This window comes from Pezoporus wallicus, unplaced genomic scaffold (genome assembly GCF_028554395.1).
Source record: "Pezoporus wallicus isolate ANWC-B61680 ecotype Strahan unplaced genomic scaffold, APGP_CSIRO_Pwel_v1 contig_4166, whole genome shotgun sequence".
NCBI classification, from domain to species: domain Eukaryota; kingdom Metazoa; phylum Chordata; class Aves; order Psittaciformes; family Psittacidae; genus Pezoporus; species Pezoporus wallicus.
In genome coordinates, this window is record NW_026637685.1 from 48,321 (window position 1) to 75,077 (window position 26,757).

General features: G+C 38.4%; 2 protein-coding genes across 3 annotated transcripts in view; one reads left to right on the plus strand and one right to left on the minus strand.

The window, feature by feature from the left end:
• Positions 1 to 241, minus strand: part of ACMSD (aminocarboxymuconate semialdehyde decarboxylase) — a 45,170-nt gene extending 44,929 nt beyond the window's left edge. Inside the window, exon 1 of the mRNA XM_057407180.1 lies at positions 67 to 241. The gene's annotated coding sequence lies outside the window, so the exon portion shown is untranslated. The remainder of the gene's footprint in view (positions 1 to 66) is intronic.
• Positions 242 to 526: 285 nt separating this feature from the next.
• TMEM163 (transmembrane protein 163) overlaps positions 527 to 26,757 on the plus strand; it is a 98,488-nt gene continuing 72,257 nt past the window's right edge. The window contains exons 1-2 of one of the 2 annotated variants that reach the window (XM_057407181.1): positions 529 to 928; positions 6,052 to 6,171. In XM_057407181.1, coding sequence (XP_057263164.1) covers positions 772 to 928; positions 6,052 to 6,171 — 277 coding nt within the window. In that variant the 5' untranslated portion in view covers positions 529 to 771. Of the gene's footprint in view, positions 929 to 6,051; positions 6,172 to 26,757 lie in introns of both variants that reach the window. The other variant, XM_057407182.1, reaches the window with a different exon arrangement.

The following is a 26,757-nucleotide window of genomic DNA, read 5'->3' on the forward strand; positions in this document are numbered from 1 at the left end:
GAAAGAGGGCTACAGTGAATGGAGAACAAGCAAATCCCACAGCAAAGGGGAGCGCTGGGTCTTTACCTGTGTCCAGGGAGGTGAGGCTGACAGAGCCTTGCTCCACAGTGGCAGCACCCGCAGCCCTTAGGAGCAGCGTTTGCTTCTCACTCTTCGGCACTGGGGCTCCATGTTTAGACAGTCACTGGACAACTTTTCTCCCTGAGAGATTTGGTGCGGGGAGGAGGGAGAGGAGGAAGGCAAAGCCTGCTATGGTGAACGAAGGCCTCTTGCTCCCTCGGCCGACCTCGGGATGTACCTTAAAGCTCAAGGTCCTGCTGCGCCTTTCGCAGGTGACTGCGGGCTCTCGAAGGCGAGAAGCCCCTGAGAGCACTTCACCAGAGCCCTTCCCGCCACCTCTTCCCGCCCCACCGCCCCCTCGCACACCGCCCCACACGGGGACAAACTGCCGCCCGGTCCCGGCTCCCGCCTCACTGCAGAGCCGGGCGCCGCTCTCGCCGCCCGAGGCGCTCCCTGGGGCGGGGAGGGGACGGACAGTACGGGGAGGCGGCACCGCTCTCCCACCTGCCCTCCCTCCGCAGCCGCCGAGGTTAGTGATGAGGCGGCTGGCGGAGAGCAGCCGAAGGAGTTTGTCTGCTGCCTGTCCTCGTCTCCCTGATGCTCTGAGCCGGAGTCTCCTCCTCTCCCTGGGCTCGCACCCGGGCTGGATGCTCCGCTCGCTCCTCGCTTCGCAGCCACAGTCGCCAGCCGCTTCCCGCCGCCCCGCAAAACATGGAGCCGTCCGCTGCCCCTCTAGACACCACTCCGGACCCCGCCATCGTGCAGCCCCCCGGGGCCAGCCCGCCAGTGCCCCCCAGGGAGCAGCACCAGCAGGAGCAGCTGCGGATCGGGGACAGCGGGCAGTTTAGTGAGGGGCTAGAGGACAGAGGTGAGCACCTGCCTTCCTGCACGCTGCCCTCCGTGGCGTTACCTCCCCTCCGACCCGAGACGCCTAACACCCGACAGCTTTTCCTTCAGCCCTCTCCGCAGAACCCTGGCGGCTCGCTCTCCTAGACGCGTACCCTCCTCCCCGTTCCGCCACAGCAGCCCGTTTTGCCCCCTCTTTCTCAGCCCTGGCTGCTGCACACCGGCTCCTGCCCGCCTAACTGCCCCAGCCAGCCGCTCTGCGCTCGCAGCCGCCCGCCGTGCTCCTCAGCCCCCCCGGTCTCCTGCAGACTCCCTTGCTGTTCCCCTCGACCCCAGCAGCCCCTGCCTCCAGCATCGTGAGGGCCTGCAGGCCCAGCTCTCGCCCTGACCTGCCGCCGGCTCAGCACCCCCTCGGCCGCCTCTCCCTGAGCTCGCAACGGGCGCTCGCTTAACATCCCCTCCCTTCCCCCCTCGGAGCTTTTCCCCTTTTTAGCTCTGGTGCAAGAGAAGCCACCCCACGGTAGCTTTACGGTATTTTCATAAACTCTATTCGTGGCTGCTCCCACCTCGCCCAAAAACTTGGCTGCTTGGCGGGGAGCGGGTACCGGCGGGCGGGCGGTGGCACATGGCGCCGCTCCCGCCCCACCTGCGAGAGCAGAGCCTGGGCCGCGGGCGCAGGCAGCGTCGGGGACCCAGGGGACTCCGGGGAGGGGCAGGTAGTGCCCGCCAGCGTCAGGCAGTGCCGGAGGTCTGCTCGCCTCTGAAGTTACTTGCAGGCGGGGCTGGTGGCAGCCACTTCCCGAGCGGGGGCATAACGGGGTGTTTCTGTGGTGGCCGCTGCCTCCAGGCTGGGTAGCGAAGTAAGGGGGCTTACCTTACTCCTTGTCCTCCTTCCGCTACAGTGTAATGCACTTCCACATTACTCGTGGTTGTTTTTTTATTATTTGCCTAAATATGTGGCCAGGGATGGAAAGCTGCCCGCTCCAAACCGTGATAATCTTTAATGTGAAGCACACCTATTTCAGATATTTGTTAAATAGCATGTGAGGTACTCACCTGCTGCCCGTAAAGAGCTGCCATTTTAACCCTCCCCACTGCCTTGTCCTCCACAATGCCTCTAGGCTCCTCTTCCACATAATTTGTCTCCATTTTTTTATTTCACACACAAGCTTTGCTTAATCTCTCTGTTGCCTTTTCTCTTTTTTTTTGTTTGCTTTCAGCATCCCTGAGTCCCTTGTGTTCTTGGTTTTCATCCCATCCTACGTAATCTCTGTATTTCCTTTTCTTTCCCTGGTTTTCCAAATGCTTGTGCCTGCTCGCAGATCCTAATGAGAGGCAGAGAAGTAAAGGGGAAGAGCAGTCACTGTCTTCCCTGACAGCTTTCAGTCATGCCTGGGCTGGGGACAGCCCTTTCTTCAGGGGCAGCCTTGTTGTCACTGCCAATGGCAGAGGACAGACATTGAGACTGAGGGCAATTCGAGGCTTCAGTTCTGTTTAAATAATGGGAATTGGGAATTTTGATTATGGTTCAAACATGGGAGCTTGACTACAGAAATTTGTAATTTGTGCTCAGTATAACATCTAAAGATGAAAGCTGGACCATTAGGTATTAAGGGTAATTCCAAAAGGAGACTGGCATACCTAACCTTATATCTCTTTCTAGGAGGGAATTGAGACTAAAGCTGCTGACTTTATTTCCTTCTCTGACTTTGTGGTATTTCTATGGCCCTTGCAGTAGCTTTCTTTTAGCCTTTCCTGTAGTCACCAATTCCAGCTACCAGGATAATTCCCAGTCATTGCAAGGGAAAATCTGGTATGCTTTTTGCAGGTTGTCCCTATTGAAATTATTACAGTCTGTCCTTTTAGATTGTACTTTTCCTTATGATCCTTTCCAATGAATCATAGCAGATTCAATTATAGAGCTGATACTTCCATGTTTGCTAAAAATAAAAACTAACCCTAAATTTTGGAACAAGATATTTGCTCTTTAAGAGTCAGATTCAAAACCAGTGATAATTTTGTGGATGGGGTCCTTAAATTAACATCTTAGGTGAACAGTTTTTCTGTTAGCCTTATCCTTTCACAAATTATAACTTGACATTTTAGAATGATCCCTTAGCCAAATAGAAAAGTACTTCTGGTAAGTCAGCATATGGTAAAGAATATCCTAGAATCACTTCACAAATATGCCAAGCTTGTGTTCTGCAACTGTTAGGCAGGTTTTTTCTCCTTCTGATTTTTTTATGGGAAGAAAATCTGTTAATATGTGAAGGTATTGAAAGATAAAGTAAAAATCCAGTGGCTTTAACCAGCTCATCATCTTTTCTTTACCTTAAGGATATCTATGTGTTAAATAAATTAATGGCAATAAAATTTCTCAGTTTGTTAATTTCAGGGTGGAAAAATTTTATCAGAAAATGCTACCTTTTATTTTTGTAGCAACACAGGTCATACTGACAGATTATCTTTCAGCCTCCTGTGGATGCTTAGAACCTGTTTTCTTATGGTCAGTGGAAAAAATATGGAGGTTTACCTTGTGAATTGTGTTGTTGTGTGTAAATTAATGAGCTGTCATTGCTTCTAAATAATTTTCATGCTATGGGCTTGGTAGTCATGTTAATGATTTTGTGGTTTTGCGTGCCATCCCCTAGGACACTCATAAGAATAATACGGTCTTTTTCAGGGGTGAAAATTGGAATTACAGAAAAATTATTTCAGTTATTCTAGGAAGGGATCACATCTCTGACGGCTAGAATATGCCAGCCATTTTGAGAGAGAAACACACACATCGGAAGTGGTTCAGTTTTATAAGGATTGCGGTCTGTGTCATATTGGACACGTGCTTGACATGTGAATAGTAATCAGCAGTGCTTTGCTAGCTGTGGGACTTATTATTCATTTCCCAGTTTAATTAGGATATTATTTGATTTATAAGCATCAACTGTGTATGTTGGACTTCCAAGATAATAGTGAGCTGTAGCCATGAATTACAGGATTTCTTTGAGGAAAGAAACAGGTGAGGATGTCTGTCATTCTGGTGTGTGTTTATTTGAGATTTGAGATACTGAGAATCAAAATTGGCTAAGAATACCTATTTTGTTTTACATTCCAACAAGATTTGAACTGCAATTTAGAATCCTTGATTTGGGGAAGGGGAGCAAGAGGGGTGAGGACACAAAATGTGAGATGTGTATTCTCTATGCTTATATGAGTAAAAGTATCTCCTATATTTCAAGATGTATTGTTGATTACCTCATATCAGACAGCAGTTTGCATCATTATGTGTAGTAGCAGAATTTAGGCCAGACATTGGGTAGAGATAAAAAAATATTCACACAAATGAAAGCGGTCTATGTGAGAAATAGCTGTGCAGTAGCATCAGTAAAAGACTCAAACCTTTCAGAATTGTCATCTGGTAGTTTTCATGCATTAAACAGGCAGAGAATGCACATAATAAGAAACAAACATTACTTCAATATAGAGCTTAGTGCATGTAAGTTTGCAAATTATTTTTCCATTCATAAGGAGGGGAGTGTGTAGTGCAAAAGTGAGGTAATCCTTTAATTTTTCTAAAAAGACAGTATAAGCACGAAATTCCCACAGAAGCTTTCTGATCAGTCATAAAGAAACTTACTCTGCTTTATTGTATTTGAGGTGAAAAAAGCACCAAGAACCTTTCCAAGTCAGTGTGAATCCCACCAATTATGCTAGGATCAAAATCAGTGGCAGAATAAAATCCGGTGGTTTGAATTGTTACTACCCCTGGATGCCTGCCCCTCTGCTGACACATTGCTGTCCCTGAGGCAGAGATGTCTGATTCCCTTCTGTATTGATTCCAAAACCATTGAACTTTTCAGCCAGTATATTGCAGTCATTTGAAATTAATATCTATTAACATTAATTACCTTGGTTAAACATTTTGTAGGTTCAGAATTTTACCAATAACTAGATCAAGTGTCCCTTCCTTGAAAGTGGCAACAGCCCTCAGAGAGAAAACTGGGGAAGGTAAGGATGGTAACAGCTTCAGCTGTGTTTTAATCTGCTGCTGAGTCTGCCAGAGACTCTGCTCTCAACCCTTTGTCTGAGACCTTATACCAGCTGCTGAAAGGTTCTGTTAAACCAGTGCTCTAGTTCAATGCATTCAGTGCAGAGAAGTGCCTCGAAAAATGATCATCATCTAAGAGGGATCACCCATGTTTTATGAAGTAGTTCATTAAGAAAGTTGAAAGCCATCAGGTGTTCTCTTCAGTTAAGCAGATTTAAGCTGGAACTTGCTGATGAAAAAGAATGTATGTTTTAAATTAGATGAATATATTAAGCACAAAAGAATCTGCATGGGATATACAGACAGCAACTGTGTTAAATTCTGGATGCATTTAAAAGCAGCTTAAGACCTAGACTGGGAGGATGAAAACCAAATAATGTTGTGTTTTCTTTATTTTTAACCTGAATTCTTCTCTGTGGTTTAAGATGAGTGGACAAAAGACTTTTACAAATTGAAAGCATCAAAAATGAGAGAAATCCATCCCATTCACTTGTGTTCAACAGACTGTAATAAGGGCAGATTCGTTCTTCAGTTAGTTTTAGATAAGGATGTATTCCTACCTCACATGAAGGATGTTATGCTTCAAGAGGTTTTTTTTTTTTTCATCTGCAATAGCTTTGATTCTAAAGTATGCCCCTTTCTACTTTGCTCAATATCTGCAGTATATTCCTATGCATTGGTAGGTTATTTTGCAGAGACTGGTGAGCACAAGTTTTTCTTTTGTTAACTATGTTCAGGATCCTGAAGTCCTGAAATGCATTTTGATCTGACTGTAGGACTGAGCCCTTTCTTGTGTAGATGTACAGATGGAAAAGTAAGCTGTGTGAATTTCTGTAACTGCCCTACAGTTGCAGACTCTTTTCAAGTTGCTGATGTGTGGGTCTTTCTGTGTGAAGTCAAAACACTTTGTGTGTGCTCTCCTTGCTTACTTGAATGTTTCTGGTAGCTTCATTCAATTAATCTTCATAATGTGAGCAGAATTTGATTCTGTATTGATTTTATATGTAATGTAAATATGTGATCTAGGTCTGAACTAACACAGCTGTGTTTTTAAAAGGAGCAATGTATTGTTCATACCCTCTTTGCTTATTGCTTATCAGGTTTACTAGAAAGCAGTACAAGGCTAAAACCTCATGAAGCTCAAAGCTACAGAAAGAAGGCATTGTGGGTTTCCTGGGTCTCCATTATTGTCACACTGGCTCTTGCAGTGGCTGCTTTCAGTGAGTATTGGGAATATTTTAAATATTCACACCTCTTCCTTTTTGTTTTTTTTTTAGCTCTCTAAATTTCTCTTTGTGGAAGCTTTCTCATGTTTTTTCTTCACAACTGCTAAGGAGGTTTCTCTCTAGACTGCCTGTGCCTGTATGGTGCTTATACATTTGTAAAGCTGTTATTCTTTTTCTGCGGAGAGTAGGGTTGTTGAAGGTCGGGGAAAGAAACAGGAGATGTTGATTCCTGCTAGCGTTTATGCATGTGGAACTGTTAATTTTAGGGTAGTGTAAAAAATCATTCTGCAGTGGATTGCTTTTAACCAGAGGTCAAATATGACAAACTTTACTCCACCTGGGATTTGTAGTGGGAACGCTATAATAAAGAATAGTGCATTGTAAGGGAGAAATATATAATTTAGCTGTATTGCATTGACAGGTAGCCTAATATAATGCTACTCTGGAGGAGAAATACCAGTTTCTTTTTAAGCCAGTGTTTATCTTTAAGTTTCAAGATGGTTATCTACTTTACCTTTACACAAAGAATTTGGGAAAAAAACCCAAACAAAAACCAACCAAAAACCCAAACAAACCCAAAACCTAAAACCAAGCTCCTTTATATGGGAAATAAAATTACATATTTTTTATTTCAAAACAGGAAAAAATGCTGTAATGTGTAAATAAAGATATATTTCAGTTTAATACAAATTTGTAAAATACAGGCTTTCTATTTTGGTCAATTAAGTAACACTGTGTTATTGTAAGGACAAAAAATTGTGGAATCTGAAACAAAATCTTTGCAATGGCACAATTTTGGTTTAAAAGAATTAAAAAAAATGAGAAGTGACTGGATTTATGTCTTTAAATAAAATGAAAGCTCTGTCTAGAAGACATCCGAGATATTTCAAAACCTCATTTTTCAGCTTGATAATGACAGACTTACATAATTTTTCTTTTTTTTTTTTTTCTTTTTTGAAGCCACAGCAGCATGTGTTTTATTATTCTAATCTGCAGTATATGACCTGCTGCTGGAAGTTGGTGTCAGCTCCCAGGAGACATTATTAGAATTTGACCAAATGGTCTCTGAAAACTAAATATATATTGCTCAGAGCGATTTATATATAAAGACAGACGATTCAAAAAGAGGAATAAAGAGAAGGAACACTTAAAAGAAGAATCTAGCACTGTAAAGAATTTGAATGTTAATGAGAAAGCTGGATGTCTTAAGTTTCCATTTTGATCTGCTTCATGAAAATAAAATAGTCTGCTACTGAAACAATATAAAAGTAAATACTGTGTTACAAAATAACTTTGCTACTCATTAACAATATAATTTTAGGGAATATTGAGAAATGGCAAGGCATATGTATAACATAGATAACTAAAACACTCCATTTCTTTTAAAAGAGTCTTTTAAAAAGTTTTGTAAGGTTAGGCTATCTGAAAACTTCTATTTTCTGTTTTCCTTATTTGCGGCACTCTGGTAGTGTTTAGAAACCCTGCCAAAACCCCCTGCTGATAAGGTAGTCCCTGCCTGGATATACTGTGACTACATACTCAACTGGAGAGCGTAGGTATTGAACTGCTGAAATAACCTGTTAGCAGTAGACAATTACATGTTTTTGTAATATATCTTGCGGTTTGAAGAAGCTAAATTTATGAAGAATTAAAGAGGAATCAGCACATAGGTACATATTAACTCTGTATATAATCTCTTAATGGACAGCTGACAGTTAACTTGCATGCCACAAAAGTATTGCCAGGGCTTTTGGTACGCTAAGTATTAAAACTTTTTAATCTTCGAGGAAAATACAGTGATTCTTCTAGAACCACTTTACTCCCCCATGCAATTTCAGCAGTTCTGCTCAGTCTGTTGTCTCACATTGGCTGTTCTTTTCCTTTGTGCTGTACTCTTAATAGTTTCCTCTAGCCAATCTATGAACTGGGAGTCATGCCAGGTGACCAGAGTTTACTCTATGTTTGATATAAATGACTAGTTGTCACTTTGGGGTGTCTGACACTGCCAGTTCTTTGCAAACACCTGCTATTTAAAGAATCCTATTTCAGTTTTGCCTCTTGTCTGTAATGGTAAAGTGTTAGCAATACAGCCCTGATGTTCCATTTCAGTGAACAATGGGGACCTGCTGTGCTAATTGTTGGGCTACTCTGGCTGTATTCTCATTACTCTTTGAGATTCCCCTATAAATTCTTCCTGTAACATTCCATTTTATCCTGTTACAATACTTCCTTGCAAGTGTATGGTGCTGCTTTTGCAGGATCACGTGATACAGTAAAGATACTAGGCTAGGAAACTGGCATTACTTGATAACTGTAGTTGGAAATGGAGGACATGGAAGGTAAGAAAAATACTAAGGGGATTGACATCTGTGGTGTGGTCTCTGTGGATAATGGGGAAGTGATTCATGACCCTCCTTTTCTAACCAAGTTTTTGTAACTAGTCTTTTTTTATTATGATCAGCCCACTCCCTTGGGTGATGCAGCTTGAGCACCATCCTTCCTTTCAGTCTAGGTGCTGCCAATGCTATATTTTTCCATCACTGGAACAAATCTGAAGGGTTTGTCTTGACTGGTATGAGATGTTTTCTTTGGTGGGATTATAAGGATTCACCAGCTGAACTCTTATGTTCTTTCACTTGGTAATTCTGAGAGAGATTGAAAAATCTTATGTTGATCTAAATAAATATTAGATAACGATCTATGGCACATGAGGTGTGAGATCCATTGATCTGAACTCTATGTTTTAGACTTATTATTAAAACCCCCTGTGTATAGTGTATTATAAAGCTGTGTAAATCCAAATTATGGTAATACTCATATACATGTCATATATTAGTTCTGTAACAGGTGCATGGTATGTATTCTGTTTGGGTTGTTTTGTGGTCTGAAATACTGGAGCACAGAAAATGAAATGCTGCTGAACGCATGTTTGGTCTCTTGGTTTGGAAAGCTAAACTAGGCTAGGCTGGATATGGAGGAGTGGCTGCTTAAGGGAAAATGAAATTGTTAGCTTTCATTCACTAATGTTGAGAAGCAGGACTTACACAGATCATAAAGTCAGGTTTTTCTTTTAGCTGAAAGAACGGATCTTAACTTTATAGAAATGCTGTAATTGAAAAAGACTATTTGGAAGTTTCAGTTGCGGTCTTCAAATACAGATCCAGCACTGTGCAATAATCATTGTGTTCATACAGACTTTGGCTGCTCTTGAAAATGTTGCTCCCCAGCATATAGTTGCACAAAGCATCAGTAAAATTCTTACAGGCTTAAATTTGTAAGATCACTGAGGTCAGTAGAGCCCTATGGTATTGTCTTTAGTGGCTGAAAGTTAAGACTGTCTTAGAATCAGTTATATGTGTTCTGACATCTGTGGTTTTGTGCAGTACTTTCATGGCCAGATACTGAACAATGCCTGATGAAGCTGCCCCATCCCTGGCAGTGTTCAAGGCCAGGCTGGATGGAATTTTGAGGGACCTGGTCTAGTGGAAGTTGTCCCTGCTCATGGCAGGGGGTCTGGAATCAGATGATCTTTAAGGTCCCTTCCAACCCAGACTGTTCTATGAATAAGTTCATTTCCCTTTTTATTTCAATGCGGCCTGAAATATACATGCTTGTAGAATTCTCATCAGAAGTGGATTTATATTTTTATAAGTATATAGTCATAAATGGAGACTGGATATGATAAAAATTACTAAAATGAACATTAATTTATTCTTTAGCACCCCAAGTAAGTACAATTGGTTCTTCTTTACAATAATATGTATGTGTATGTGTTGTAAAAAGCTGCAGTCTAAATCATTTCATAATTACTTTAACTTCCTTCTGTAGCTGCAGTATTGTAGGTTAATACTCAGCCTAGTTTCAGAATCTTAATAGAGGACAAGGGCATGTTACAGGTGGAATAGAACTTCTGTGCTTTGAAACTCATTATTCTTAGTTTCTTGACATTTATGTTACCAAACATAACTTTGAAAAATATACAAATACAGCTTTTGCTGTGAGAGTTTAATTTCTCCTCAAGCAGCTAACCTCTGATAATATATTGTCAAAGCAGAAAACAAACTCTCATTCTATCTGGTATTTCTTGTCTAGTATAGACTTGTGATTCACAGAAAGTAGTCTGTTCATTCATCTTCCTGATTTGATTAGCTAAAATTGTTTCACAGTGAATGGAGTAGTCATATCAATATATCAAAACAATCTATAGACCGAATTCTGCCCTAAAAGCTCCCTTTGTAGTTGGAGATTGAGTGAAGGTTTAGAATGTATGCCTTTGTAAATGTAAGATTTGTAAAGGGCTTTCATAAGGCAGCCATCAAGATGGGACTTGCAGACAACCTGTCCCAGTGTGGTCAGAGCATGCCTGAATAGACCCTGCGTGCAAATGTGTCACTGAAAGAGTTGATGCTGGGCTATTTGCTAAATGCTGGGGAAATTGCAGGCAGATTGTTAAATCCATCCTCATGGTTGCTTTAGAGATAAGTTCTTTTAGATAATCACAGATTTATTTAAGGGTTTAACTTTATAGAAATAACTGAAACCTTGAGTGCAACAATAGGTGTGTGATTTGAGGTCCTATCCTGGTATTTAGTCTGGTGTACTAAATACGCGCTGTTATTTTGAGAAGGTGAATTCTATTAATCTATGTAGTATCTTAGATGGAAACTTGGTTGATACAATTCTGTAAATGGGAGTCTTTTACAGGATTAGCTGTTGGCCTAAGGATAACATAGTACAAGTAAGTGCAAAACCACTGATATTCTGATATTCTATACAAAATAATTTGCATTTCAGAATGAATGACTGAAAAATGATTTATTAAAGTGCGCTTCCACATACTGGAATTAGAGAGGCATTTTGCATTGCAAATGGAGTTACATGGGACAAATATAGAGCAGTTGGAGGTGTTACCCTGTGGATGCTCAGATGTAGATGTATTGTTTTAATCTGTCAGTCCTTGTCTCAGGAATACTACTTAGACAATTGATTTGGGTACTGACTATATTAATTTATTGATGAATATGTCATTTTCCCAGTGACCCATTCCTATTCTTTCTTGAAAAATTAAATATATGTGGACTTTCCCTTTTGTTTGAGCAGTTCTTAGTAGACCCTCAGCACAGCTGTGAATAATAATACTAATAAAAAAACGCAGGTGAAAGGTTCATGGTTCTGTGGCACTTTAGTTTGGATATCCAATTCAGCATTCTTTAAAGGTCACTGAATTTCAGATAAATGATGGTCATTCAGAACTCAGGCCTGGTTTAGAGTGTCTCAGCTGGATACCTAACCAGAGTTCTCCAAGATCACCGACCACATGAAAAATCCTGGTATTTATGTTTCCTCTTCCAGGAGCTATAGAGAATTGCATTTCTTGCTCCTGAAGACCAGAGAGGTGGTTGGTTGTTTGTTTGTTTGTTTGTTTTTTTCCAGTGGAGCACATTTATTCAGAAAGTTACATTTCAAACCACAGTACCATTCAGACACTTAAAACCAAGTAAAGGCTAAATAGAGAATAAAACTGCTGTGTGATAGTATGCAGATCCCTCATTTTGCATATTTCTCAGGGCATTTAATTACATCAGTTACAAAAAGACAGATGCTTCAGGGCTGTAGTCTGACAGAAGTGCTAATGAAATATAGAACTTAAATTCCCAAGGTAGAGTTCTGATATTGGTGGCACTTTTGCAATCCTATTGTTCTCCTTATAGTTGAATCACTACAGTCAAAATCAGAGTGTGATGCTAACCATGTTATACAGTAAGATCTAAAGGACAAAAAATCCACTGCCTTTGCAAAAGAGCCTTTTGATTAGGTCAGCCTGTACTTAGTAACAGCAAAATGTAATTTCTATTCAATAAATATGAAATGAGAGGCCAGTAAGGGCCTGTCTTTTTTTAGGCATACAAAACTCTAAGTGACTTTCTTGAGAGGAGAAAATAGCATATGGATGTCAAGTTCAAGACTGATAGCTGTTGAACAGAAGTATAGGTCTAAAATCTGCAATGCTTCACACATCATGAAATCTTTTTTTTTAGTTGGCAGGCAAAATGATGATAGAAGTCTGAGATCTAGAATAGGGTATATAATGATCTCTGTCTATATATTTGAACAGTAAACAATTAAAAAAAATGTTGCTGTGGTGGAAGTATATTAAAACAGTTTAAATGCTAACCTTTAAAGCATACAAACCTGTTATATTTTTGCATTAGAAAAATGCAATTTAATTATTCTGTGTGCTAAGTACTGATTCACTTCTCATGACAGAAGATCATCTTAAAGAATTTTGAAATGAAAACAGAATGCTGCTATTGATGTAAAACTAGGACTATAACATCATTTCTTGAAGAACAGGGAACACACAAGAATGTTAAGTCTAGGCTACTTAGTGTAAAAAGCATAATCTCAGTTCTTTCTTTCATTTTTCGTTTCTGAGATTGTGGTTTTTTTTTTGTGCAGAAGTCTGAAATAAGCCTGTGTGATATCTCGACCAGTAAGAACAATAACATCTTTTAAATGACTTAACATTTATATTATGTAATTTATACCAGATAAACATATTTATTTTATAGCAGGAGATTTTAGACACTCAAAATTTGGTCTTCAGTTTTACCATCAGATCTCTGCTAGGATTCCATTAAAGGCAACTTTGTGTTTGGTGATTCAGAGGTTCCAACTATGAGAATATGGTTGTGTGACAAAGTATGATAAACAAATAGGAAAGGTAAATAACCAGGCAGTGTGAAGTAATTGGGCTGGTGTCATGGTCCTACTCATATCCTTGAGAGAATTATACTGTACTATTAGAGATAGAATGGGTAGAGGGTGAAATTTACCTATGGAAAAAGAGCAGAACACTTAATGGGGAGAGTTTTAGGCACACAACTTGGTGATAAGTGGGTGGTGTGATAATGATGTTCCCTACAGTAATCCCTAGCCTGTGGTGGATGAAAAATGTGTATGTTGGCTAAAAATAGTCAAAAATAGTTAGGAAATGAAGTAATGATTAGGTTTATTGCATGTGATCAGTATTAACTGTTGTCCATAAAAATGTGTGTAGCTTTTTCATATGAAATTGAATTTAAATGATCCTCTAGTACAAGTCTCAATTGCTGGTCTTGCTTTTTTTGGTGTATCACATAGGTACCTCTGCCCTTTGAAGGATCATCACTGCAGGATTAACAGTCAAATGTATTTTCAATCAGTCACTGTTGTATCACCTCCACAAAATAGTACCTCAGCAGTTGCAGGCTTACTTCTTGTGCAAAGGCATGAAAGTGTTAATAGATTTCTTTATGAATGCCTGGTATACTAGTAGAATTTGTTTTTTCATAGCTCATGAGATATTTTCTCTGCTCTCCCAATTTAAAAACGTGTTTCTTTGCTTATCGGTAAAGATTTACTTGTAATTCTTTGTATCTGGAGCTGAAAATCAAGGTTAATGGAAGAAAATGGATGTTTAGTATTAATTGTACAGTATCACTTTATTGTATGAGGTTTATAAGGTTATAAAGCACTACTGAATTAAAATAAACTTCTTGGGCAGCAGTGAAAGTGTTGAAAATTGAAACAGTTTTACTTTTCTTAGATTTTCTTTACTTCTGCCAGAATTTTTAAAGCTTTCATGTGCTTTAACTTAGTACACAATGAAATGTAAGCAACAAAATGTAAACTTGTACCTGGTTTAAGTTTGTTTTAATAACATTTACAACTTTTGCTTTACTGAGGAGGTTGATAGTGATTGGTGTTTACTTCTTGGCATTTATTCTCTGTGATTTTTCAGCAAGTGTTTCACTGAAAGTCAAAGCTTGTTAGATTTTAATATTCTTTCAGTACATAATTTATTTTTTGTGGATGACTCATCTTGTATTGGTATGCCTGCACTGTAGGAGACTTAGTAACAGTAAAATAACCACATAAATAATACGTGCTTCTTTACAGAGCAATATAGCTTCCAGAGGTTGAACATACTATTGGTTGGCTGACACATGTGCTTCCTTGTTGCCAACTCTGTTGAAGCAATGGTAGTGCTAGGTGAGAAATGAGAGCATCTGAGAGACTGGGTATGTACAGAGTGGCAGTGGAGGAAATTTGTTATAACTAAGGGTGATGTTGTTTGAATGGGTGGCACTGCCCCTTCTGAGTTTAATAACCCCGTATTAACTGAAGGATAGTTTTGTTGCTGAAAATACCACATGTGAGAACAAAAACCTCCTTTTTGTTTCATGCTGTGACACTTTTTGAGACAAGGTAGCTTAATACTGAACTTGTGAAAAATATAGTTGGATAAATTTATATACTACTACATTTGAAAAAATTAACATTTATCATTGTAGGTGATAAACTGTACTAGAACCCCATAATACTGTGTTAAACAGCTGTGCTTGCCTGCTGTAGGGGTGCTGATGTGTGTGTTGTTTGATCAATCCGTTATTGTACCTTACTGAAAATATTACACAAATATTATAAAATAAAAAGACTAAAAATACTGTTGGGTGGTTTGGTGGTGTATTTTTTGGTGTGTGAGGGGAAAATACCTGGATGGTAAGGGTCTACAGTTGTTTTGATCTCTTTTGCATTCATAAATTTTGATACCCAGTCAAGCAACTATAGTGTCAGTTGTTCAAGTCTTTCAGGTTGAAAGATTAGTAAAATTTGACACATTGTATTAAGAAGGTAGTACAATCTGGTCAAATTAGTTTTGTTCAAGTAAGGATAATTTTAAGTCTTTGGTAAAGATTGAAATAAGAAGTCTGGAGATTGGGGAATCCAAGGTAACTTCTAATAGATGTTAACCTTAATTTGCAAAACAGCTTTCTCCAGTAAAGCCATTAAGAGCTCCACAGTATCTCTTCTTTCATGCAGGACTCATTACCATTCTTTTTTCTCTGGATGTGCAGAAAAAGGGACAAATAAGTTTAACTTCAGAGTTAGAAGAATGAGATTAGTCAGTGCTTAGTCAAAGAAGAGTGACCAGAAATAACCAGCTGGTATTTTTGCTAGACAGAGAAACTGCAGAGGAAGGGGGGTAGTCTGACAAATACTGTAAAAATAGTTAGACAAGAGGCATCTGCCTTTCAGGAACTGCTGCAGACTTGCACTGCAAACTCTGCCTTCTGGAGAGATCTCTGGTCCATTTTCATGCTAGGTGTGATGCTGAGAACATGAGTAAGATCTAGTGCAGAGCAGAATCCTCAGCTGAATCCTAAATGAAGATTTCTCGTCAGATATGAAGACTATTTATCTTCTGCTGGTAAAGATTCTGCATTGAGGAACCATTAAGTATAATGTATCTTTTCAATGTGTCAAGGTGAAGAAAACACACCTCTAAGTGCATTGTCTTCAGATCATGTTTTTTAATGAAAAATTTCAGTGGCCAAAAAGTGACAGGTATTTCCTCAGGCTCTGAAAAGAAAAATCTAAAATTTTAGAAGAAAGATTTATTATCGTTCAGTGGGAGATTTAATAGAATGGAAATGCAGCCTGCAGTGTCAGCTAGGGTGTATAGCTGGGGAAAAGTATCTGCACGTATTCCCATTCTGGTAGGCCTGATAGACAACTGATAGACAGGTTAAGGTGTACCTGAAATGTCAAAGTCCAAATTACAAAGGAGGTCCTTAGAAATAGTATTTTGTGGAAACCACCTAACTTACTTTGCCTCAATGAAAAGAATGATTTGTGATCCTTCCATGGTAAGAACACTCCTTCAAAGCTACAAATGGCTTCACATATTTAACAACAGGTTTGTGATGTTTGGAGCAGTTAAATTCACGTTTAGTGTGAGTTGAGTTAATCCTGGAAAAACATTTCCCACAGTTCCTATGGAAAACATAGAGCAGAGCCAAGTAGGCAGCATCAGACCTGGCTAGCATCATGGAAGCTAGTGATGAAACTAATAGTGATTGCAGTGGTGGAAGATCACTTCCTAACTACATGGCTAAGGACTTATGAGAACACTGCTGAACAACGCAAGAAAAAGTAAGACAGCCCAAGCTATCTTTTTTTATGTTGATCAGTTTGTATGTGTATGTGTGATGCTATGGATACAGAAAGGCAGATGAGATTCATCAGTTTTAGCTTGTTTTGTAAAAGAGTGAATGAGGACTATATGTATGCCTGAGGGATTATTGTCTATCTCCTGACTTGATAGGCATCACTATTCTCTGACATGCTGCTTCAGCTAATGTATATCAGACTATAATGTCTAACTATGTGGAACTAATAGTACCCAGAAGAGCCAATTCATTTGCTTGTCTTTGTGGCACATTAGAAGCTAATAATGAACTCTGTCTCCTTTTTATTTAGCATGACTTGGTATTTCTGTGTGTAATTAGCTGCAAGAAGAAAATGAGAGATTGCTTAACAGTTCTCTCTCTAGCCATGAAAAGAATAGGTCAGCAAATTAATTTGTACAGATTGTTAGTTAAGAAGGTAAAATTCATAGCTATGTGCCTTTTACCATATGAGTTCTGATTGTAGGGAAACCTGTAGTTACTGCTTGTACGTATGTTTAAAAAAACGCCAAACCCAAAACAACCCAACAAAACCAAACAAACCCCAAACAAACAAAAAACTCAATGCAAACCAAAACAACAACAACAAAATCTGACATTGAGATGTGAGCAGCAAAATGATCTGATTTTGTTATTTTGAATTCTGGTGAACACTTGAGCAAACCCTACTCGAATAGAGATTTCCTACTCCCACTAAGAGATACTCATTGCATTATCGTGTGTGCATTTCCCTGCTGAGAAGCATCTGGTGGATTAAAACAAAACTTGGATTTAAGGGACAGCAATGCAAGTAATGTTTAATGGCTTGAAATCTTCTAAATTCACTTGAAATAATTTATAGAGAGAGATCTTCAGTTGGAGCACGTAGATTTGTAGACTTTTGTGGTTTTACTTCAATTTGAAACAGATCAACAACTGGTCCTAAAGCTTATGGCAAATGATAGGGTGAACTTACAGTAGGTAAAGTGTTTTCAGACTTAAATTTCCTTTTCAACATTTTCTTGAGTGGTATTTTTTGCTTGTTTGTTTTGTTTTTATATAGTAATTCTTGTTTTGTCTCTCATTTTTGTGAGCTATTTGCTTAAGGCAGCCTGTTTAAACTTTCACAAGTGTCTTTAAATGCTAAGGGAAAAAGGTGAATTAATGCTAACTCAGATCCTTGTAGGTTTACAGAGGCCAGGCCAAGAATTTGCTCCAGGGACTATTCTAATTCTAGGCGTGGGCCAAGCTTTCTCTGTAGCCTTGGGAAAATTAATTTACTGCTGTAAGCTTGTTCTCCATCTGTACACATCAGGTTTTGATACCTGAAAAAATAACTCAATATTCTGCCCCCCCCCCCCCCCCCCCCCCCAATGGAGTGTTTTGCTGTATAGTAATTGGCATATTTATGTGTATACTAAGTTTTCCGTAGTGACAACATGCTCTGACTTTTCCTATGTACAGATCTAGTCAGGTATTGGAGGCTGCTTTGTCTTGGCACTAGACCTACTGATTTGTGGGATAATGCCTATGTCGTTGTGGTTTACCTTGTGAAAACTATTTCAAAGGCACAGAATTTTTAATGCTGTAATGCTTGTGATTGAACGTGTTTACATGTATCAACTTGTTGTCTAGGCAGTAGTAACTTTACAGGTGAGTGAGGTGTTTTGGATTGAAGGGTTTTGAGGAACGTGATGTTATTCTTTTTTGTACTTTGGTGATGCAGTTAGCCTACTGCTGCTGACCTAGAACACAGTAAAGGCCCTGCTAAACAATTAGGAGGACAGGATTGTGCAGCATGGCTCTTGATGGAATAGCTTCATCTTGTGTTGTGCCTCGCAAGGTTCATGAAGTATTTATGGACTTGGATCTTTTTTTATTTTATTCCTCCCCCCCCCTTTACAGATGCTTAAAGTAAATACTATTAACATTTGTTTTTCAGTGCTAGGAAACTTGTATTTCTTATAGTTTTTTTGAGTAACCATTTTCATTGGTCAGGTAGATGTTGGAAAGAACTTTTACAACTTAAAACTGCTGTCAAATGAGTACCACTTAGAAATAAAACAGACAGAATGCTAGGAAATAATCTGCCTTGAATTGTAAGTGCATGAAGTTTTTGAGATCAAGGAAGAGATCCTTATGGAGAATGGAAGTTTAAAGAACTTGCTGTCTTTGAGCAGCAAGTAAGATGGTTTTAGCCATTGACAGTTGTCAGGAACACATTAGGGAGGCCTTCAAGAAGGAACCTATTTTTTAGCTGTATGTTTGACCTGATGTTCAGTGCAAATTTTCATGTCAGCACAAGTCTGATGTTATTTTTGCAGGGCTATTCTAGGTTTGTTGCACATACTTTTGCTCTTTTTTGTGAAACACTGAGCCTGAGGTTTTGAAAATAGAAGGTTTTTGTAACAAAGCTCAGCAGTCTACAGTACAAAAGTAAGGTTTAAAGCTGCATCGAAAGTGCAGTTGGATTCCATGAGGTTACCAAATGTTTTATGTTTTCTCCATTATTCTTTTCTTTTTAACTTTATTTTTTTCTCTCCAGAAGATGAACAGGCATTTGGGGTTTGGCTGGTTCAGGTCAAAACTACGCAAAACTAAGTAAAGTTAAAAAAACCCTAGGTAAGTTATGTCTTTCACAGAATATATATAGACATTAGTCACAGCATTTGCTACTCTGTAAGAATCTGTTCATAATTTACGACTGAGCTGTGAATATTTTTCAGGGTGTGACACATGGAAGTGAAATGGAAGTCTAATGAGTCAGATTAGCTGCAGCATGTATGTCACTAAAGATTGCCGTGGTGTTAGAGGATGTCTCCCTAATTCTTGTAGCTGAAAACCTGAAAGAATCCATTTATGAAGGCTAATGAAGTCTACCAATGTGAACATTGATACTGTCAGCCAGAATGGTGTCCCTGACAGTTTTCTTAAGTGGCTGAAAGTTTGTATCCAGCTATTTTAGCATGGAGAAGACAGTCTTGCCAGGTTGTCTTAGAACCATGATAAACAACTTTCTACATATAGTTTCACTTTATATCTTCTCCTGGTGTGCTTTGAGTTCACTATGAAATAAGTGCTGCTTTGCAGTGCCTCTTAGGCCCACTGGAGTTTAGTGAAGTTGGTAATTTGTTGCTCTGGCTGTGTACTATATGCATTCATTTTCTGCACAGGCTTCCTGGTGCAATGCAGTTTTCTGGTGAGCAGGAAAAACCTTGCTAAATTTTGAGCTTGCAAAAAGCAAGCCAAAATAATATGCAAGCTTCCATAGTGCAGGAAAAAAGGCTTGCTAACTATGGCACTGATTTAAACAAAACAACACTGTGTTAAGTTTGTTTAGCGATAAGCACTGTCTTAATTTCTAATGACATCAATTTTTGTGATTGAATTTGAATCCCTTATTGAGTGTACAGGGTATGTGTTTCTGTGCTGATGTATTCTTTTTTTGAGCCTGTTATGCTTGTTATTTCAGTGCTTGGCATGGAGAGGTAGATGATTTGAGGAAGAGCTACAAAAGAACTGTTGTCTTGCTTAATCTTTACAGCTTGCAGCCTCATATGGCATAGTCACCATTGGAGGATGTGAATGGGAGTTAGGGAAGACATAGACAGGAGTTTTTAGGGATGGAAGCTTATGTGCTAACAGTGAATCCACTGGGTCTATAGGTCAGTCATGAGAAGGTTTCGGTGTTCTGTGTGTCACAAGTAGCAATTGTCAAGTCTTTGAAACAAACTTTGTTTACAGAGCTGCTTTCAGTCCCAGTGTCTTCATTGTTCTCAAGTACACTGGCAACGGTTGGTGTCCCTGACATGAGGAAGAGCCAAAGGCTTGCCTACTTTTCATATGGGCAGGTGACTTCAGTGCTTTTAACTTGAGGTTTTGTTTTCTTTTTTGTGTTTGCTTTCCTCTTCTGTAGTCTTGGTTTTACTGTGATATTGCACAGAGGTGAGTACAACCAGCCTTTCTCTAATGACAGTCTTAAGACATTAGAAAACATGAGGATTTCCATGACTTCCACATAAGTCAAGAAAGCAGATATACTTCCAGTTGGAAAGGAGGGATGAAATACAGTGATGTCAGTGCTAAGCACAGGTGGAAATGGATCATTCAGAGTAAAAACCATCAAATTTGGTAGCACACCACTTTATAAACAGGGAGGCGATATTCAGTCATCCTGCCCTACATAGTAGAGGGGACACAGAAAAAGAGATTGCACATTTGTGTTGCAAGGAAGCTGCAGGACTAAGTAAATTGGTTTGGAAATCTAATCTGGATGTATAAACATAAGCATGCAGATACTGTGGTTTAAAGCAAGACAACAAACTGGTGTCTTGCTAAGTACTATGTAATAAGGAGTTTCTTTGTGTGGATGTAGTGTTTCTAAAAAAACATTTTCAGTTTCAGATGAAGTAAGCTCTCGGGAGAGTTGGGGCAGCTAGGGGACAAGGGCTATAAAATGAAGCTTGCATTCTTATGCACTACAGTAAATTCCCTTGCAGCTTGGCACAGTGATAAAAGTTGCTTATGGCAGATGATGGTATGAAACTGATTTAATTCAGAAGGAGAGTGTCCCAGATTGTCAGTTTTTGAAACAGTCAGAAATCTGCAGAGAAGAGGCAGTTTTGAAGGTAAAGAACTGCTTTTGCTGATGGTGGTGTTCAGCTGTGGTCTTTTTTTTTTTTTTTTTAGAACTTCTAATGTAAATATAAATAATTTATTCATCAAAAGTAGGACCTGACCTTTGCTTGTAATGAATCTATTTAACTGTCATTCAAATTATACTTTTTACAGTTAACTGTAGTTTGAGAAGTGCTATTGCTACTATGACACACAGGCAACTTCTTTACAGGCAGTTTCTCTTACACAGCTGTTTTATTCCAAAAAGCAGCAGATTTATCTTCAATTTGAATGTGTCCATATCAGGGGTCCAATTAAGAGGGAATGCAAATGGTGTGCTTTTCCTTTCTGGTGGCTTAGGCTTCATGTTTACAGTGAGCTGGCACTGCAAAAAGTATTAGTTGCTACGTGGTGCAAGAATATCTTTTAGACCTAAACATTTACAGTCTGTTTTCTATGCTATAGCTTCTTGTATGTGTATACAATGTTTTCACTGGAAGGTTAGGTGAGATGCAGGAAAATTAATGAAATGTATCCCCATAATGATGATGCATAGCTCTTCTATTAACAGTAATGTATCTGCCTTGATTTCACTTGTGTAACTTTAGTTAGAATTGATTTTTACATTCGTGTGCTATAGTATGTATCTTGTGATACTGAAAAAAATAGGATAAGGAAGGTCAACATCCTGTGTCAGCAGAAGATGTTGGTGAAGGAGTTCTGTTTGGGAGACACTTGGTATTCATTATAGTCACTGCAGTGAGTGGAAAATCCTTTGACATAGGGTGACATCGATAGCTGGGAAGCTTTGACTTTGCAAAAAAATTCTCAGAACACAAAGAATAAAATATATAAAAGAGTGAGTTAGATTCTTTTCCAATTCAGTGTTCCATAGTTCAAAAAAATAAAATCAAACCAATAAGCATGCAGGGTAAACTAAGCACTATGCCCACAGCACTGTAGCTGTTCAGAAACACCAGATGAATAAACCTGATAATCAGGCTACTTTAAAGAAAGACATTCCCATTATGAAGAAACTTCTAGTGAACACTTGTTCATGCTTTAGAAGTGGGGTTTTCACTGAAGCGATCAAGCTCTGTTAATTTTGCTACTGTGGTTTAAGAAGTTACCAGTAAATTGTTTTCAAATGTCTCCTCAGTCCCTTTGTCTATAGATACTGTCCCTATAACGGAGTTGCATCTTGGAAGATGTTTACATGTAGTTGCATATGCTTTTGTTGAATTTCCTCATTTTAGCTTGCAATAGCATGTATTAAAAAATAATCAAGGTTGTTTAGAATTCTAATACTGTAATTTTAGATCATCTTCAGAAATCCTACTGAGGTTGAGTGGGATGGGAACAAAACTTCATGCTTCCATATCACCTATATGTATAACACTGTGGAATGTGAGGTAAGGATGAGAACCCTGGCCCCAGGGAAGCTTTTATAGGATGTTTCCTCTTTTCTTTGATATGTCCAGAATGTAATTTGCTAACAGTATTAAGAGTTGCAAGGAGTATTTGTTTTTCCCCACTAAAAACATTCTACTTGGCATGTATGGTCTTTTTGGAATGTTTCCTGCCTTTGGTTGCTATGATGAAATCTATAATTTGAATATGGTTTTCTGTTAAGGAACGATAGGTTACTTTTGCTGCATTCAGATTCAGTGCTCAACTCAAAGTGGAACTCAAAGTGTCCTACAATTGTATTTAACAGTGCTTTATGTCTATGATGCCTCATCTGTTGCCATTCTAGTTTTAGGAGAAATCTAATGGCTACTTAGAAAAACACTGCTCTTTTTGTTTTTTTGCTGTGTCTGGAAGGACAAAACCTTAGAGAAGGACTGTACATCAGTACAGGAGCAATTCTATTGTGTTACAGAGTCTGAAAGCTTTTTCAGGTTTTATAAAACTGAAAAAAACAAATTCAGATGCTGAAATTCAAGTGAATTTCTGTGGTTTATAATGGGCTGTGATTTTTATGGAATATCTAAAAGTTAAATTAATATTATTTTTTTTTCATGGAAGTGCTAATGAACAGACATGGAAGTGGCATGTTGCCTGTGTGGCAGTGGGGACTGGTGAGAAAGTGATGACAAAAACAACCTTTGGTTTTAGGTTCTGGGATTTTAAGTGCAATTTTAGGTCTGTTTTGAACAGTTTGTTATCTTTTGAAATACAATGATGTTTGTTGAGGTCCAGGGAGGAAGCAGTAGCCACTGTTGAAATTGTAGCTCTTCAGTTTTCACTTTTTTTACATAGAGAATAATAAAACCAGGCCCCTTTTCTTTTTTGTACACAGTACAATTGACATTCTTACTTACAGGAAGAAGCAACATGTTTCAGTTCTGTGTTGTGCACTGACATGCTATACTTTCTAGGCCAAATTTTTAGACCTTCTGTTGCCTTTTTCCAGTAGTAGATGGAAATAATAATGTTTTGTTTCTTTCAGAAGAGTGACTCACTAAACGCCATCAGCACTGCACAGTAAGAGAAATGCTTCAGATCACAGGTTAAGGGAGAAGGCTAAATTGCTCATTTCGTCTTTGCTCCTGCGCCCATCACTACAGTCATTCAAGCAAATTGCCTATAAAATAATGTAAGGTGCTGTGGATCAGTGCACGTAAAATGCTGGAAGAAGAACTAGCACAACGTAGACTGAAGTTACTGTTCAGATGACATGTCTGAAACATTAGCTTTCTCTGAGGACTGTTTGCTCTGGGGGTCTGTGCTGAAAATTAAGCAGGTGGCCTCTTTTTCTGTGTATGCCTTAGCGTGTGGTACACGACTTTCCCTATCACAAATAATTTCCTTTTCCTGAGCAATGAAAGTTAAGACCCATGTTTTCAAAGGTGTTTCCACCCTGGAAAAAGTTAAGACCCATGTTTTCAAAGGTGTTTCCACCCTGGAAAAAGTATGCCATCCTGAAATTCAGCTTCTTTTAAAAAGAAGGTGAATATAATATTACATTTTTTTCTGATTAATCATAATAATAATACTATTCTGATTAAAGAACGTTCAGTATTTGCTAGTAACTTTCAAAGCTTTATTGTTTTGTGGTAGTACAAAATCTGACATGATATATTAATATGATTTATTCTATTTCCCATATGAAGATAGCTAGTTCAGAGTACAAGGGGTTTAAACATTCACATGAAGAAAATTGAAATGCTTTGCATTTACTAGTATGCAGTCTTATTTGCAGTACTCAGGAAGTATGCTGAACTTTATTGTCCCTGATCAGTTTACATAGGCTGTTTGAAAATACTGTTGGATGCTGTGTTCAGTGGCTAACAACAATACAGAGGTGTGGCAAGCCTGATTTCCTTCTTAGTTCATACAGAGGCAAACTTTTATCTACTTGGCATATGTAAAGACTACAAAGTTTGATCACTGGCAGTTATTAATCTCAATTTTTTGTTCACCTTCTTGTTGGCAGTGGCAACTGTACTCTGTATTTTATTTCCTACAGGCTATGATCCTGAATCACACTTCAAAGCTGGTATATTGTGTCTGCCTCTAGTGCCATGCCCACTTCCGCAGATACTGTTGAAGGATCCAGAACATCATGTTACTTTTCTGTTTTGTGAAATGATGATTAAATCTGGGCTGGTTTAGAAAATAACATAGTGATTCATAATGCTACATGTAACGCATGCTGCATTTTGATGTTAGTAAAAATAGCAGGGGGTAACTGCATTGAACAGCTGTTAAGTTTGTGTGTCCAAAATTAATTGACAATTTCTTTTTTTTTCTCCCCTGATTTGCTTGGATTGTAGAAAGGCTGAATTTAGCTTTAAGGGGTAGTGCGAAAGCAGCAGAACCTGAAGACACGAATTCTTTATGCGTTTCCACTTTCATCTATCAGATGAAACCCTTTTTCAAATCAGAAGAGTTTCTTAACTTTTTTTTTTTAAATGGAAATATAGATGATTTATCTAGCAGATGAAGAATATTAAACAACTTCCTCTCTTCTGTGCTCACTGTACCAGTAATGTTGTGGTATTTCTGATATTTCATGATACAATTCTGTTTTGCTGATGTAGTTCACACAGTTAATTGCCTTTATCTGAAGTTAGGTCAGCCTTGTAAATAATGGACTTCAAAGCAGTTGACATATATTTGGTATTTTTTAGTCCCTAACAACTGAATAGCTTGTCATCTTGAAAAATTAAATTAGGTTTTCAAAAAGTACTTGAGAAAGCAATTGTTGTGTAATTAAGGTTTAAAATTGAAAGGAAAGGTTAGAGAAGGAGAAGCAATCTTCTTCTGGAAAAGAATGTTACCCTAAATACAGTTGTTTGAGCAAGAGATTTGTTTGAGAGAGTCTTAAAGACAGGAATTGTGTTTGCCTGTACTTCAACCTCTGGAAGAGTAAACAAGTAGTGTGCTTCTGCTCTTCTCTCCCCAGTGGAGAGAATGAGAAAACATGTAGTCCAAATTCCAGTTTTCTGTTGTGGTGCTACTTATTTTTAAAGGAAGATGAATACAAATTTGGTCAGGTCTTATGGGTGTTGTGTGCTGTTTGGATACAAATCAACGGATAATTTTTCCCCTCTGATCATTATTCTTCATTTATTTATTTTTTCTGTGGGTATAAATCTTCTGAAAAATAGTGAAAAATCTTTCTTTCTCTTCTGAAGAGATAGCCTTAGAATAAAAATTCCACTAGGATTAAATTACATGCTTAATAATCTAAGATACTACTTTAGAAGTTATAAAACTTGAAAGGCAATATGCAGTTCTTTTTCTTCCATTCCCTTCCCTATATTCCCTATCCCTGTTCTGTTGCTGGTTTGTTTTTTGTTTTTGTTTTTGTTTTCTTTTTCCAAGTGCCCATTGTTTTGGATTTCAAACTATGCTTTGTGCAAGTCCTTAAATAGCACATTTTAAACCATTCTGACCGCTGAACACTGTATTTTTTTTATTGCATTTTTATCATTGCTAGGTCTGCTGTCTAGGTTATGTGTAAAGTGATCATTGACTTCAGGGGTAAGGACCTATTCTTATGCTGTTACCCAGCTTTAATGAAGATTAGCATTGATAATCTTGCCATGTGGTTTCAAGGGCCTTTTAAGCAGGTCCCCTTTGTTTCCCTGGACCTAATTCTGCTGTCTTCTTGATCATGTCTCAAAGCTATAGATTCAGATCCTGAATCCATACTATCTTGCAGTGTGTGAATCAGATTGTATTTACTGTTCCATACCACTGGGAAGGTTACATTGAAGAAGAATCGTTTGAATACTGATTTCAGAAGTCTAATTTGGACTCTTAGCATCTCAGATAATCTCTTTGGATGTTCTCCCAGTGGATAGTTTTGCATTACATGATATTTTTCTTAAGCTGTTTAAAAAGAGTTGCTATAGAAATATTGCAGCTTTTTCCATATCTTCTTCATTTTAAGGGATTTTTTTTTTTCTGTAGTATTTTCAAAATCAAATTTATGTTTATTAATTCCAAAGGACTCATAGGTTAGAACACTGGTATTCCATTATGTTTGTTGTTTTCAAAATCTAGCCCATTACATGCTGGGGATTAGTAACTTAGTATTTCAAAACAGTGAAATTTAACATTGTCTTTGTCATGGAATGTCCTGTATTAACAAGAAGTTTTTGAAATTTATGAAGTCAGGTTTTGAAGTTTATGAAGTTTTGAAGTTTGAGTCACTGCTCAGTAAGCATTCAGAATTTGAATAGGGAGCCTGTGAATGTTAATGAAAAGTTTGTTTGGTTTGGTTTTTTGTGAGGTATGTTTTTAGAGCAAATATCTTGGGGAAAACACAAAATGTTAGTTGAAGCACATTTCAGTAGAATCAAAACCAAAAAGCTTATTGTGTATCTGAGAATTTATTAATGAGTTACTAACATATATATGTATAGTCAGCATCTGACTTGTGCTTTGATTTGGGCTTGTGTTGATTTTCCATGTGTAACAACACTATAATTATTGGAAAGAAAGCAGAGGATGGTAA